This window comes from Theropithecus gelada, chromosome 18, assembly GCF_003255815.1.
Source record: "Theropithecus gelada isolate Dixy chromosome 18, Tgel_1.0, whole genome shotgun sequence".
Lineage (NCBI taxonomy): Eukaryota > Metazoa > Chordata > Mammalia > Primates > Cercopithecidae > Theropithecus > Theropithecus gelada.
The window spans coordinates 67,986,505-68,000,737 of NC_037686.1; the positions used below are offsets into that span (position 1 = coordinate 67,986,505).

Consider the following 14,233-nt stretch of genomic DNA (forward strand, 5'->3'; position numbering starts at 1 on the left):
TGTAGCTGGATTGTTTGCAACTCAATGGATAAATGCTTGAGGAGGCAGATACCCCATTCTCTATGATGTGCTATTTCACATCACATGCCTGTTTCAAGACATCTCATGTACCCCATAAATACATACACCTTCCAGATACCCACAAAATTTAAAAATAGAAAAAAAATGAAAAAGTTTAAAGCGACCACACCAACCGTATTGATAATCCAGTTTAAAGCGACCACACCAACCCGTACTGATAATCCAGTTTTGTATTTTGACTTTTGAAATATGATCATAAACATTTAATGCTGGGCCATAACTAGGAAATTAGTTACTGAACATCTAACTTTCAACAAAAAAAGTCCACGAAGTTTACATAGATAATTCTTGTGTTTAACTAATAAAATATTTAATAAAACGAGAGGAGAAAGTGTAGAGAAGAAAATTATGAATTCATCAAATCAGGCCATTTTGCATCCAGATTGCATTCAGAAAACTTATTTAACACCTAGGAGATTATTATCCAAAGTTGATAGTGCCTGGTCTTTTTTTCATTATTTTCGTTCTGAAAGCTGTGCATTACTCATCTATTTTTACAGAAATCTGAAATACAGTATTTATCCCATATGTCCACATGGTAAAGTAATCAAGAAAAATATTTTCAGTGCTTAGCACCCCCACCCCAATTTAAAGGAAACCCTGAGTGTAGTAAATTCATGCTAATTGAGAACTCCGGGGAAGGGGTTAAAACATTACCCAGGTACAAGTCGGGTGGCTATTATAAATGTTACCCAAATAAAAGCCAGAAACAGGAAGCCAAAAACCAGGTCCCTAAGGCAGGCATGTGTCTTAAATGATATCATTTGTCAAGTTTCCAGCATCTTGTGGTGGTGAACACAAAAAGAAGGTCTGTGTTGTACTGAGGACATTACATCCTCATTAGCTGGAATGTTCCACAAGTACATAACGCAGGATTTTCATTTTAATAAGAAGCAGCTACTTGTCACTGCACTTTCATTAGATAAACACAGAATGTAATACTAATGACCATTTACAGAGACTCTATCCTACTCCTGAGGTACTTCATCCAGATGAAATCATATGACAATTTATAGAATATATGATGCAAAACTTCCTTTATTTCTTTGCAAACTATTCCCTGAAATTTTTTTTTTTTTTAATTGAAGTCAGTTAACAGCAGTAGTCATCATCAAAGGAACCCCTAAATGACACAGCTGGTATTTTCTGCCTGCAAAACAAGTTTGAACGAATAGCATTTGGCTCTTTAGAAGTCATAACCAAATGGTAACAGATCACTGGGACTCCTCAGTTTCTCAGAGGCAAGCTCCTTCCACCCTGCCCGTCTGGTGACCTTAAGCCCTACATGCAGAGAAGTCCACACTGAGAAATAATTTACCCATTGGGATTGTTCCACCCCGGCCCCTTCTCTAAAACAAAGACTGACAATTGCCCTGAATTATGGATGTACTTTTTGTGATATGTATTACAGTTCACAAGAAAGGTGTTGAGACCATCGTACCATTTCACCTCCCATTAGAGGCTGGTCTTGAACAATAATCCCAGAAGATGAAACTGATGCTGAACTATGACCCTCAATTTACAAATCATTTTTCAAAAGAATAAAGAAAAAGTTTAAACATATTTTTGGCATTATCTGAATGGGCGGAATCTTTCATGCTTGTTTTCTAAGAATAAGTGAAAACAGCATGCAGTGCACTTTCTTAGTTTGTGGAAAGAGAGAACATGAGGTTTTCAGATTATATTTTATTTCAATCCTGGGTGTTTGAATTTTATTTTTACATAGCTGAATTTAGTATATTCCCTCAAAACATAATAAATTTCTATTCTGTAGCTTAAGGGATCCATCAGTTAAAATGTTGGTCTTTCATCTTTATTACCCTCCCATTAAAATGAAAGAAACCGGGACTCACTTCAGTTTCGAAGAAGCAATTTAATTGGTAATGCCCTTAGTCCCCAAGTCTTTACAAAGGGAGAAAGTACATTATTGCTTAGACTTCACACATCTATCTGCATAAGAGGCAACTAAGCCTTTTGGACACCGACTATGTTAAATTTAATAATATTCTTTGATTAGATTATTTTATTACAACATTTTTCCATTACCAGTCATTTCCTGTGCACAGTTACATTCATAAAACCTGCTCCCCCCCTCCTTTGTTTGTTTGTGAATGTAAAAGCGAGGCAAAGTCTCTTTCCGTGTTGCTGTGGCTGTTAGGTCTGAAAGGGACGGATGAATAACTAAGCACCACACTGGACAGGCTTTCCTAGTCCTCTGCACCAGTAACCCTTTGCTATAATGAGGACACAAAGAGCCTCGCATCAGGCCGCTACCCTTCTTCATAACTCAAAAGCGTCACAGTGGCAATAGCCTCTAGTGCTATTTGTCTTTAGTGCAGTTGTGACACTTCGGCATGATCCATAATTTGGCAGCTATTTACCGTGACATTTCCCTTCAGTGCAGCCATAACATTCAGTGAAGCCATTATTTGGTTCCATTTACCATATAAATTGTATTGTTGTGCATGCATGCTAGCAGCTACATTAGGTACCTGAAAATGAGTAAATCTTGTAAAATACATACTAACAGCTATTCAGCAGTAGGATTTCCTTGTTCCTGAGATGGAAGGAAAGAAAAATTAAATACGGTCCCCAACTTTCCTAGAGCATCTTTAATTGCGTCCATATTTATTGAGCAGGTTAGATACACCGAAACCAAAGACTTTGAAAAATAATCTGGTGGGCTTCACCTTCAATTAGAAGGGCACCGTGGGGTTTCTGCACAATGGTGACAGCGGCAGCAGTCTTCAGGGCACTAAAGGTTAAGCAGGAGGCCGATGAGCCACAGGCGTGATTCACAAGAGAGGGTGCAGGTTTTGCTGCTTTTCCCGTGTGGTCAGTGGGTGAATGTGGGACATCAGGCTGTAGTGCTAAGGAGCATCTCATTCCACCAGAACACGTGGAGAGGGAAACAGGAATGCAGAATGAGTGGCTGCTGTTCTGTTCCCAGAATCAGAGGTAACATATAGCTTCTAGTTTGAAAGCCTCTAAGGAAAAGCAAATGTATTCTTCCTTGAGATGACTGAGGTCCCTACAGTGCACAGGGCGATGGGACATGCCGTACCTCGGGCATCGCAGCACACTGTTATTAAGGCCTTGCGGTGTGCCTAGACAGCGCTTCCCTCCTGGGGCCCGTGTTTTGTGGCGAACCCTCATTGTGAACGGAGCGCATACTTTTCTCTTTCCTGTGCCTATATTAATTTTAAGTCCCCCTAATCTCTGTGGTTTCCCTTTCCAAAACCTACTTTCTGTCTATGTAAGTTTTCAACAGTAATTTGCTGCTTCAGAGGAAAGAGAACATTTCCATTTCACATGTGCCTTACCAGGGGGATGGTAGATAAAAGCCATTACGTGCTACTTCTTCAAAACCCATCTGCGTTCACAGAATCATTTTTCTAATAACAAAATCAAATTTGGGAGGAAATTCCCCCACATGTCCATTTAGATAGTTGGTTAGTGATTTATAGAAAAAAAAAGGAGCATTTCCTGAGGATACAGATTCTGAAAATATATGGCTGGCTTCTGCTACACTTCTCACTCATGAACTGCTTATGAGCGTAAGACCAAATTCTCCCAAAGCAAGGATTCTTTTGGGAACCACTTTCAAAACTGATTTTAAAATCTGATCAAGCTGAAGACATACTGACTCGATCAGATCTGGCATCAGGAATGAATTTAGTTCCCTGGAACAACAAAATCTGGAACGAGACCATCCATGACTAAAGAATTGAATGTAAGCGTTTTCCCTCTTAGCCATGGAGGGAAGTTTTATTAGCACTTTTTTTCCCCCCAAGGGAAGAGGAGGAGGAGGAGGAGGAGGAGACAGACCTATTCATTAACACCTTACTTTTGTTTTAAGAAATATTATATCCATTACCAACTAAAAATAAATTGATTTGAGTAATTCTGAGACATAAAGTGCCCATTTTCTTTCTCCCTTGATTTATGTCATTGTTCTGTTTTTACAGCTTACTGTTGACAGAGTGAGGTAATTCAACTACAATTTTTCCAGTGTTTTTTCCCATGTACATATAATTGACAGCACGGAATATGGACTCCAGGCCAGTAAACCTGCCCTCTGGAGACAGATCTCCAAGGTCCACCTCACAAACCAGGTCTCCACTCGCACACATCTCAAGCAAGTGCCCCATGGCTGCTTGATACTTAGAAAGGTAATGGTTCAGGAAGAAGCCCTGCACGCTGGCAGATTTCTTGAGCAGTTTGGCTGGCAATGTTCCTGCTTTCACAGGCGAAAGGCCAGTAGGAGTTTGGTAGCCAGAGATGAACCCTATTACTATCAAGCGCCCTTTGGTAGCCAGGGCGTCTACAGCCAAGTCAAACATGGCTCCCCCAACAGATTCATAGACCACATCGACGCCTTCAGGGTACTCCTGCTTAAGGACGGTACCTACGGGTTCAGTTTTATAGTTGATAGGACGATCACAGCCAACAGATTTCAGAAAAGCAGACTTTTCATCAGAAGAGCAGGTTCCAATTACATGGCACTTTGCCTTCTTTGAAAGCTGCACGGCAAACTGGCCCGTTCCCCCAGCTGCTGCTGTCACCAAAACTTTTTTCCCTTCCGACAGTTCTCCGAGCTCTTTCAGGCTGATGTATGCGGTGGTGCCACTTACCAGCAGGGTAAGATACTCGGGTTTCACTGAGGGCACTGGAGTTGCAATGTTGGCAGGCACAACTGTGTACTCAGCAAAAGAACCAGGTGCCATGTAAGCCACAGCTTGGCCAACTGTGTATCTGGCACTAGCAGAGAGGCCTAGGGCCACCACCTCCCCAATGCCTTCGAAACCTATGTCAAAGGGAGGCTTAACTGAGGGGTCATAGCGGCCTGCTGAATAGTTGATGTCAGATGCGTTAACACCAACAAATCTAAAAGAAAACAAACAAACAAATATATTACGATGGGTTTTTTGTTAGGCACTTAGATTCTGCTTAGAGAAATTCCTCTAGTTCTGGCTACTGTGGAGGGGTTGCTAAGCTATACAATCTGATCGAATTTGAGAAAATTAGTCCTGCTGCCCAGATAAAAAAAAGAAATTACACAAGTATTAGTTCAACATGCTTTGTACTCAGTTTTTGGCATATTTTATCCTGTCATCAGTTTAGAAATAATTTCATATCATTTTAAATGGCAAGTTGTTTGTTTCACATGCCATTTATTTCTGTTTTCTTTCAAAAGTAGAAATAAGCAAAAAAAAAAAAAAAAAAAAAAAGAAAAGAAAAAGAGTCAGGAAGTTCTCATTATATATAAACTTCATTGGAGCTGTGAGTTGGAAATTAATTGGCCTCTTAACAAAGATGTTAAAAACAACACTGGGATAAAATATATTCAAAGAAGTAGACTTGTATTGATTCTGGCAACAATTTAACACTTAAGATAATAATAGTAATGACAATGATATTATTAAAGATTGATGGAATGTACAAGGTCACTGGTTGCTACATGTTCCTGCAGGGGTTGTTTGAAGCACTGTTAGAGTGGCTGTCGCAAATTTTCTTTCTGATGTAACTACATCCAGTGTGAAAATACGCATTTTGATTAATTGAACAAAAATTGGGTAGAGCGATTTTTATGAAACATTCAACATTTCACAGTCCTTTTCAGATGAAAAGGAAAGCAAATCGTCACTATATTTTTCCTCAACAAGAAGCAGAGACATAACTTGATTAATACCAGATGATTATTTTCATTTTGGTATCCAGAGTCAATTTAATTGCGAGGCCAGTATTTTTCCCAGCCTTTTTCATCTCAGTATACCTCATAACAAAAATATCCTGATACACAGGAGGAAAAAAGCCATCTACTAAGAATGTCAGGAGGTGGCTTAGACACATAACGGAAGACCCTAAAAATGTCATTTCCACCTGTAATAGAATGAAAAGGTAACAGTAACTGGTGGCAGGAGGAAAGCTGTTAAGTAGGTCATTTTGAAGAAATTCACTTTTAACTTAATAAGCCACAACTGCCCTGTATGCGATACACTTTCACTGTGATATAGATAATACTCTGCGCTTATAAATGCTCACTTATGATCATCCCCCCGTGTATCTACACGACAGAAAAGTCTCTGTATATTGCAGAAATAAGAACACGGGGAGCAACTGCTTTCTGTGATGTCAAGCTCCATTCAGATGCCAGCACACCACACAGCCTCAATAACACCCTACACAATTCCGTACCCATAGAAGATACACAATCACGAGAAGAAGGGAAGATCAGTTTTGCTGGTTTCTCATTTGGCATTTAATATCAAGACGCCTATGTTCTATTTTTTTTTTTCCTACATTCTATTTTCAGAGAAGGGAAAAAGAACCTGCCATCTTTCCTTTAAATTTACATAATTTTCAAGACCTGGCGTTTTAAAAAGGGCCCACTTTCCGGGAGCTTGCTTCTGGACTTCACAGCAGCAGCCCAGGGCAGAGCCAGCTGGAGCCGTCTCCGTGCCTCTGCCTTAGGCTGTAAAGCAAACTCCAGGAAAGGTGCCCATGGGGGTGGAAGTGACGGCAGGGTTTGCTCTGGAGGTGGGGGGACAGGAGCCGACCCACTGCCAGTTGTGTTCTGTGCAATTCTTTGCCCATGATTAACCCTTCCCACGCCCTTCATCCCTCCTGGCTTGTCCCCCTGGTGTCTCCGCAGTCCCAAAGGCAGTGGCCGCTCCTCTGCAGGGAGACCTCGCCTTGGGCTCGGAGGGACGCCCGGGCGGCCAGCCCCTCTGCGATGGCAGCCCTCGGAGTCCTCCCCACCTCGGAATGGGCACGCCCTGGGGCTCTGCAGGAGGAAAATGCAACTCCCCCTCTCCCCGCCCCAGGCTGTGGTTTGCCACTTCCTGGGAAGAGGTGGAGATGCAGCAGGACGCACACCGGAGCAGCCTGGGGAGCGCGCACACGCGCTGGACCCGGTTAGCAGAGGCCAAGTTTGGGAGGGGGGAGTGGGGCTCTGCTGGGAGCTGGGGTGGCTGCAGCCAGCCAGCGGCTGCTTGAGTTTGCCAGGGGGCTTTGCTTGAAAATCCACACCAAACATCGTAGTTATTCGCAAGGGCAAGCGCTGGAGCGGTGGCAGCAGACGAGCGGGGCCCGTGTGCCCGTCCAGGCTCCGTCCGTCCAACTCCCTCTCCCTCAGAAGTGCCTGCCGCCGCAGTCCTCAGCTCCAGCCGTGCAGTCCTGCGGCCTCCCCACCGCCACCACGGAGAGGGGGATCATTGACCCCAACTCCAGGGCGGGCCGGGACCCCGCAGGCCGGGCGCCGCGGTAGAGCGGAGGCTCCTCAGGCCTGCGACCATGACCTCAGCCTCTCCGGGCCGGGCAGCGGCCCCCGGCAGGCGCGCCCAGTCCGTGCCCTTCGTCCCAGCGCTGGCCGCGCAGCTCCGCCTGGGTGGACAAGTTCTCTCCGAGTCCCGCACACGCGGCGCGCCGGAGCGCAGTGGCCGCCAGACAGGGCCCGCCGGCGGCCTGACCATGACCTTGGCCTCGCAGGCACCCCCATTTCTCACCCTTGCTCTCCCGCCCTGCCGTCTTCTAAACTGTCTGCGTCGTCGGTGAAGGAGGCTTAGGCTGGCTGACGGCAAGCGCCCGCGGTGGCTCGGTTGGCTCCTCGCACCGCGCTCTCTCCCTGGTCTCCCTGCCCCCGGTTCGCTGACCCCACCTCCACCGGGATCCCCTTTTTGACACGGCTTCGCACCCGCGGCTGTTGGGGACCCTCCACAGCCCGGGACCCGCCAGAGTCCTTACCTCTGCGTTAGCGTCCGCAACTCGCGCCTTCTGCTCCACCAGAAACAAGTTCAAGCACAGCCGGCGCAAAGCGAACGGAGGCTTGGGACGCGGAGCAGGGGCGGAAGGGCCAGGGAGCCACAGAAAGACAAGAAAGACACGCTGGGAAGGATGCGAGCATTTGGAGACCCTCCCTGTAACCCCCTTTAATTAAAAATATGTGCATGCAATGAGTGCAGGATTCCAGTAATCCGACGGGAGGACCCACTTGAGACTAAAATCCAGGAATCCCAGGAAAAAAGAATAGGACCGGCGCAGGCATTCTCCAAATCTATACCCTTCTAGAATCACCAGCTTATATGTACTAAAAAGTGCTAAACTCCCTCGTCTTGTTTACTGAGAAACAGAGCGATCCTGCGGAGGGGAGGGGAACGCTTTCCTCTGAACAAAAACCAAAGGCGAGGATTCAAGTCCAGAGTAAAAGCCTTCAATACTGGGAGACAAAACAAAGTCGCCCAAACCAGACCTGCCTTAAGAAAAAAAAAGAAAAAAAAGAAAAGGAAAAGAAAGGAAAAAAGAGAAATAAACGAAGAAGGAAAAGAAAGACAAGAAAAAAAAAGTGTGTGTGGGGGGGAATCTCAGCCTGGAGTCAGCACAAAATACTGTTCCCCTCCCGTAAGCAACAAACCGTTCATCAAAAACGCCTTCCCCATCCCCCACCTTCCCTTAGCCATTCCTACAAACTCTTTGCTCCATTATCTTACACTTGAGCAGAAAATCGTTAGAAATATTTGGAAACGAAATAATCTGTCACCTTCTTACGAAAAAAGCTAAAAATAGTGCGTAAACTGACTTAACCTGGGGGTGTCTCTTTCTTTTTCTTTTCTGAAGACTGAGCGTAGAGGGGGAGATGGGAAGTTGTTCTCGGATACACAAAACAGTAAGGTAAGAACTGGATAAAGGACCATCAATTATACATTCTATAGGGATTTTATACACCCCTTCTTACATCTTTTCTAAATAGTAAACTTTATTATCCTAAATCAATGTCTAGCTTACAAGCACATCCCTCCCTGTGAATGAAGAATTTGTATTTTCTGCTAAGATGCAATGAAATGTGCAAATGGTTCACTGAAATAAAAAAAAAAGAGTACAATTAAAACCTCCAAACATCTTTCCAAACAAGTGAATTTAAGCTTACTCAATTCACTCTAGAGCGGATTTTATGATGATAAAAATGAGAAGCACTTGCATAAAATTTAAAGCAATTAACATTGCTTAGGGGAGATTTGGTCTAGGATTAAAATGAACTAACATGCAGTGAATTATTAAGCCTCTATTCTTAAAAAATTCGGTAAAATGTTACATCCACTGACACTGTTTGCAAGAATACAGGATCTTCCTACAACGTGGTGGTGGGAGCAGATTTTCCAACAGAGCAGGGAAAGGGGGAGGCAAAGATTCCATCCCCTCCCAACTCAAAAGAAAACTGGCCCCATTCTTTTCCGTTAAGGATTCAAGGAAGAAACTACAGGTCAGGTTGTTCATATGGAGATACTATTTACATTAAAGGGATTCTTGGCATGTGTGCAGGGAAAAAAGAAGCATGGATTTTACAGTTGAGCACACTGAGGAGCTCCAAACATGGGAGTCTGCACTCCCGCGCTCTGACTACAGAATTCAGGGATCCACCTGTCTCCCGCCCCGGGACCAACCCTGGTGATCCAGCGCAGGCAGTGCCTAGGCACCCTGGCTCTGCCTCTCTCCCCAGGGAAGAACTTGCCCTTTGGGGAAGGGGAAAGGGAGGGGTCCCAGGGCAGAGGTAAGCCTGAAGGAAGAGGAATCACAGGAGGAAAAAACCCCACATTGCTGATTAACACTCGCAGATAGAGGCCCAGGAGACCCAGCGCAGTCCGGCAGGAGCCCTCTCCACCTCTCCACCGAAGGCGGGTGGTCCCACCAGGCTGTGGCTTATAGTTCTCTAACGTCCCACCTTCCCCCTGCCCCTCCTCGCTCAGTCGCCTCCTCCCCATATCACACTATTTTCAAAAGGAATTTTATTCACAAACATGTGTGTGTTTATACTAGTGTTTGCAGTCAAGAATATACTTTATCAGAGGGAGAAAAAGGGAAAAACCCTGTGTGGAACTTCTTGCCCGTCAAAGTTTGTTGGGAAAACTTTTCAGTCTGGTGTCATTTCAACTTCTAGCAAATCACTCGTGCGTTTTGTGTGCTCCCCGTGAAAACACACTCAAGCCCTTCTTTTTAGCTGGGCTGTGTGCACGCTCTCAACAGCACTGGCATTTCATCCCATAATGAATCAATCCTCTACTGTGTCCACAGCCAATGCAAACATTTTCAAGGATCCCTACACACTCCCCTTTAAGCCATTCCAGACCAGTCCCCCACCCCCGCCTCCACACAATCCCACCCATGGTTCAAATCATTCTTCGCAAAAGGTTTCCAAAAATTTTATACCCTGATCAGCATTCTTCCATACTACAGTCATGTTAGGAAGGCTAATAGGAATCTCGAAAATGGACAGATTAAATGCTACACCAAGCTACTTAGGAAGGGTACATTTTGTCCTTCAGTCCGTGCATGGGACTTTGCGGTACTTTCTAGCACAGAATTTACAAAAAAGTTACAGGCAGAACTTACTCCTCCCCTTCGATATTATTATTCAACTTGAAACATGCAGCACTGTAACCATTTCGATGGAACTTTGCAGGCCTCTGCAGAGGGCAGAGAGGAGCGCCTTGCCAGCCAAGTCGGGCAGCCAGGGACCCACGGAGCAGAGACCCAAGCGGGCATGGCTCCGATACAGAGTGAGGTCCGTTTCCTCCCTGTTGCTTCGCCAGTTACTAAAGATGAGTGAGGCGGCAACACACTACGGTGGGGAGCGTGGGGGGGTGGAAGAGCCAGAAGGTCTCGCAACAACCCGGTGTCACCTGAATGTCTGCAAAACGTGCCAGCAAAGGCAGCCATGCCCCCACCCCGACCCTGGCCCAGCTGCCCAGGACACCCGCCACGCGGGGGTCGTTACACTCAGGGGACAGACAACAGTCACGCTGCACTGACAACACTCAGACAACACCGGCGAGGTGCACACCCACACACCCAACAACAGGCTCCGCCACTGCCAGGCGGCTGCCAACCTGGAGGGAACAGGGAAAGCCAGCCGGGTCCCAGCCTCCTTCCTCCAAAGCACGTTTACCTAAACGTCGCAGTTTGCGTCCAGGCTGCTCCCGCTCCACCCTAAAGATTATGTCAACGCAGGAACTGTGGGTGCGCGCAGGCGGGCCGGCGGGGAGCCTCCCCTTCTGGGTCCCGTCGGTTTTATTTCGGGAGCGGGAGGGGGAGGAGGGAGGGCTGGAGGAGGGGAGGGGAATCCCAAATTAAAATAACCCTCAGTTATGAGGACGTTCGGTGGCATCGGATATTCACACCAGCAACAGTCATATCACATTCTCCTTCGCCAGATGGCGGCGGGTTCAACTTCCCGGGATCTCGCAAAGTCAGGCTGTGCGCCCGAGCGCGCGCCGGAGTGTGGGCACGCGGGCGGGCTGGGGACGGCGGGAGCGGCGCTGCGCGAGCCGGGGGCGAGGACAGGGTCGTGGGGCGGGAGGGCGCCGGGCTCACCGGTTCCGGACGAGGAGGTCTCCGTCCCCGGGGAGAGGCACCGGGCAGTCCCGGCTCAGGGTGACGGCCTCGCGGAAGTTGGGGCTCAGCCGGGTCACCACCAGCTTCTGCATGGCTCGGGGAATGGCGGAGCCCTGGAAGTCCAGGAAGTGGCGGGCGTAGGACATGTCCACGATGGCCCGGGTCCCGGAGGACGCCAGCCGCAGCATGGCCCGCGCCTCCATCCGCTCTCTGCGCCGACGCTGGCCGGGGTCGGGCCCCGCCCGGGCCGCTCGGCTCGCTGTGCTCTGCTCGGCTAGGGCGGGCGGGTCCGCCCCTCCTCCGGCCGGCGCCCTCCCCCTGGCTCCCCCCTCTTCCCCGCGTCGCCAGCTCCCGCTCCAGCTCCCCCCGCCTCCCCGGCGCCGGCGCAGCCCCCGCGAACCCGGGCGCACCACGCCGGGTGTCCCGGCCTGGGGACCGCTGTCGCCCCGGCCGCTGCTCCTTTAATCTTTTTGTTTTGGTTTGAATCTGCTCGGCGCAGACTGGCCAAGGATCCTCTCCGCCCTCCCCCTTCCTCCTGGCGCGGGAGAGGCACCGGATATCCCCACCCTCCTTGGGCTCTAAAAGCCGGATTTGACTCCTCTTGGGCAAGGGCGGGGGGGTGGTGGGCAAGGGGGGACGGGGAACTCGCGCGTCCCACGGTCGTCCGCGGCCCCGAGCCGGCGGCAACCCCGGGCGTCCCCGGAGCGGCGCGGCGGCCGGCGCAGGCGCCTCCCCTTCCCGTGCGAAGCGTTCACTTCCTTGCAAGGTGGTACGAATCAACCCCGAGCGCGGCCCGGGCGGCGGGGCACGACCGGGGGCCCCGGGCTGGGCGGGGAGCCCCTGCCACCGCCGCCGCACGCGCACCCGCACCCGCACCCGCACCGACTGCGGGGCGGGGAAAAGTCCAGTGCCTCCCGCGCCCCAGGCTGGTGGCTTCCTGTCCCCGGAACGCCTTGCCCGTGCCTTCTGTCCACGGTCTGTCCCATGCAAGTTGCACGAACTAAGCCATTTTATTTATTTTGGCCTAGATTTCATGTTTTTCCATGAACGTTTTAAGTAGCTCTACAAGACTGTTACAGGTTTCCCACTGGGAGAGAACACACGTATTGAAAACCAGAAGGCCAAACTCCCAGAGCACAGACACATTTTAAAGTTCTAGGTGGGAATGCCGAGAGACCCAACTGAATTGGAGACGTTGCACTGATGTGTGAGGACCTCATTTTCGAACAGAGCTAGAAAGATCTGTCGTTCCATCGTGTCCGTTTTCTCCCTACTGGCGTGCATTGACCAAGTATAAATTCACTTTTCATAGAGAGGCCAAATTAAATATTTCCACACTTTTCTGTGATGAACTAAGCCCATCTTTAAATTTTATTTATATTGTAAATTTTAATTTTAAAAATCTATTACTTTTCGGTTACCCACTAATTACCAAAATATAAAAGCCACTCTGGGCTCCTCCCCAGCCAAAGCTAACCCCTAACCTGAGATTGCAAAAGCGACACAGGTATTTTTTTTCCACCCAAATGTAGGACATGCTTCACCCAAGGGTAGTTTGGATGCACGTGGTTGAGTGTGTATGAATGTGCAAGTGTGTGTATGTGTTTGTGTGTGTGTTGGGGGGGACTAACAGGTTTTAAAATCTGCAGGAACTAATGTCTACTTAACTTAGAACATATGGGTTTTACCCGGTATCAGCCAGTGGATTACAATAACAACACTGAATGTCTTCCTCCAATGTACAGTCTTTTATGTTATGCTGTATTAAGATTTCTTTTTTTTTTTGTCATATTGTTTAGCTCCGAAAAAAAGAAAACAAAGCAATTAAAAAGATTGACAGGTATGGTTTGTGAGAGACCTATTTGTAATTGTCAGGGTGACGTTGGCGAGAGGAGGAGGAGTAAAATCTGAAGCAGGAAAAGCAGCTCGATGTGTCTGTCTATCAGTTGAGACTGTCTGAAAGCTCTGCGATCCGAATGTGTGTTATATTTCACTGAAAAGAGGAGAGAGCGAGAGTGCATCTCCCTCTCTCCCAGGAGTTTGGGGGGGGGGGGGAACAGTCCACGCTCATCTCGCCCACCCAGTGAATGTCTGCTCTTCACCCCCTTTGCACACACTCTCCGGGTTGTTATTGCCTTTTTTTTTTCTTGGAGGGGGGGTGCTTTTTGTGTATTTTTCAAATTTTTTTCTGTTGGAAGATCAAGACCGGCCAAAAATCCATGATCAAAATGTGTTTGCATTAGATTTCGCATTGGAAGAAGCGGCGATCCTGGCGGCCAAGCCCCCCGGGGGGAAGCGCGGGGCACCAAGTGGCGCTCCGGCGGGGTGACACTGTTTGATCTGTGACTGTTTGGAAGGTGGAGCGGCGCCTGACATCTCCCCCCGGCGCATGTATGTACGGGGGCTTCACTCCTCTGTCTTGTTTGCTTTCTTCCTCTTAGACTAAGTGCGGGGAGAAAAAGGACAGCCTGGATCGGCCTCGCTGGCGCACAATGAGAAAGCTGCGACCCGCGCACTAAAAACACTCGCCGCGACCCCCAAACAGCGAGGAGAGAGGGGGAGAGAAAGTTGCGCTCGGCGACTCTCGGCTCGCGGAAGAAGGCGCAGGGGAGCGCCCGGAGCGGCGCGCCCGGAGGAGTGCCCGCCCAGCAGCAGCGCGGCGGCGGGGAGGCGGCAGCATGGAGCGCGGGCCGCGGGCCGGCCCGCCGAGCGCCCGCCGCTGCGCCCGCGGCCCGCGCCGGGGATGACTCCGGGCTCGGCGCCC

The 14,233-nt window shown here is 48.5% G+C and overlaps 2 protein-coding genes across 4 annotated transcripts in view; one reads left to right on the top strand and one right to left on the bottom strand.

The window, feature by feature from the left end:
• Positions 1-236: 236 nt before the first annotated feature.
• On the bottom strand, positions 237-12,071 carry ZADH2 (zinc binding alcohol dehydrogenase domain containing 2). Of its 3 annotated transcripts, none has more exons than XM_025365616.1 (2): positions 11,449-12,071; positions 237-4,968 (listed from the first exon to the last, which is right to left on the bottom strand). In XM_025365616.1, exons 1-2 carry the CDS (start codon positions 11,670-11,672, stop codon positions 4,044-4,046), a joined length of 1,149 nt encoding a protein of 382 aa, XP_025221401.1. In that variant the 5' UTR covers positions 11,673-12,071; the 3' UTR covers positions 237-4,043. The 3 variants fall into 3 exon arrangements, with proteins under 3 accessions (XP_025221401.1, XP_025221403.1, XP_025221402.1); XM_025365618.1 differs by lacking the exon at positions 11,449-12,071 and adding an exon at positions 10,965-11,015; XM_025365617.1 differs by lacking the exon at positions 11,449-12,071 and adding an exon at positions 7,828-8,419.
• Positions 12,072-13,371: 1,300 nt separating this feature from the next.
• TSHZ1 (teashirt zinc finger homeobox 1) overlaps positions 13,372-14,233 on the top strand; it is an 80,008-nt gene continuing 79,146 nt past the window's right edge. The window contains exon 1 of the mRNA XM_025365659.1: positions 13,372-13,860. The gene's annotated coding sequence lies outside the window, so the exon portion shown is untranslated. The remainder of the gene's footprint in view (positions 13,861-14,233) is intronic.

Coding starts and splice junctions, on each gene's coding strand:
- ZADH2 (XM_025365616.1), bottom strand. CDS start 11,672: ATGGAGGCGCGGGCCATGCTGCGGCTGGCGTCCTCCGGGACCCGGGCC. Junction 4,969..11,448: donor GACCTCCTCGTCCGGAACCG/GTGAGCCCGGCG, acceptor GTTTTCTTTTAG/ATTTGTTGGTGTTAACGCAT.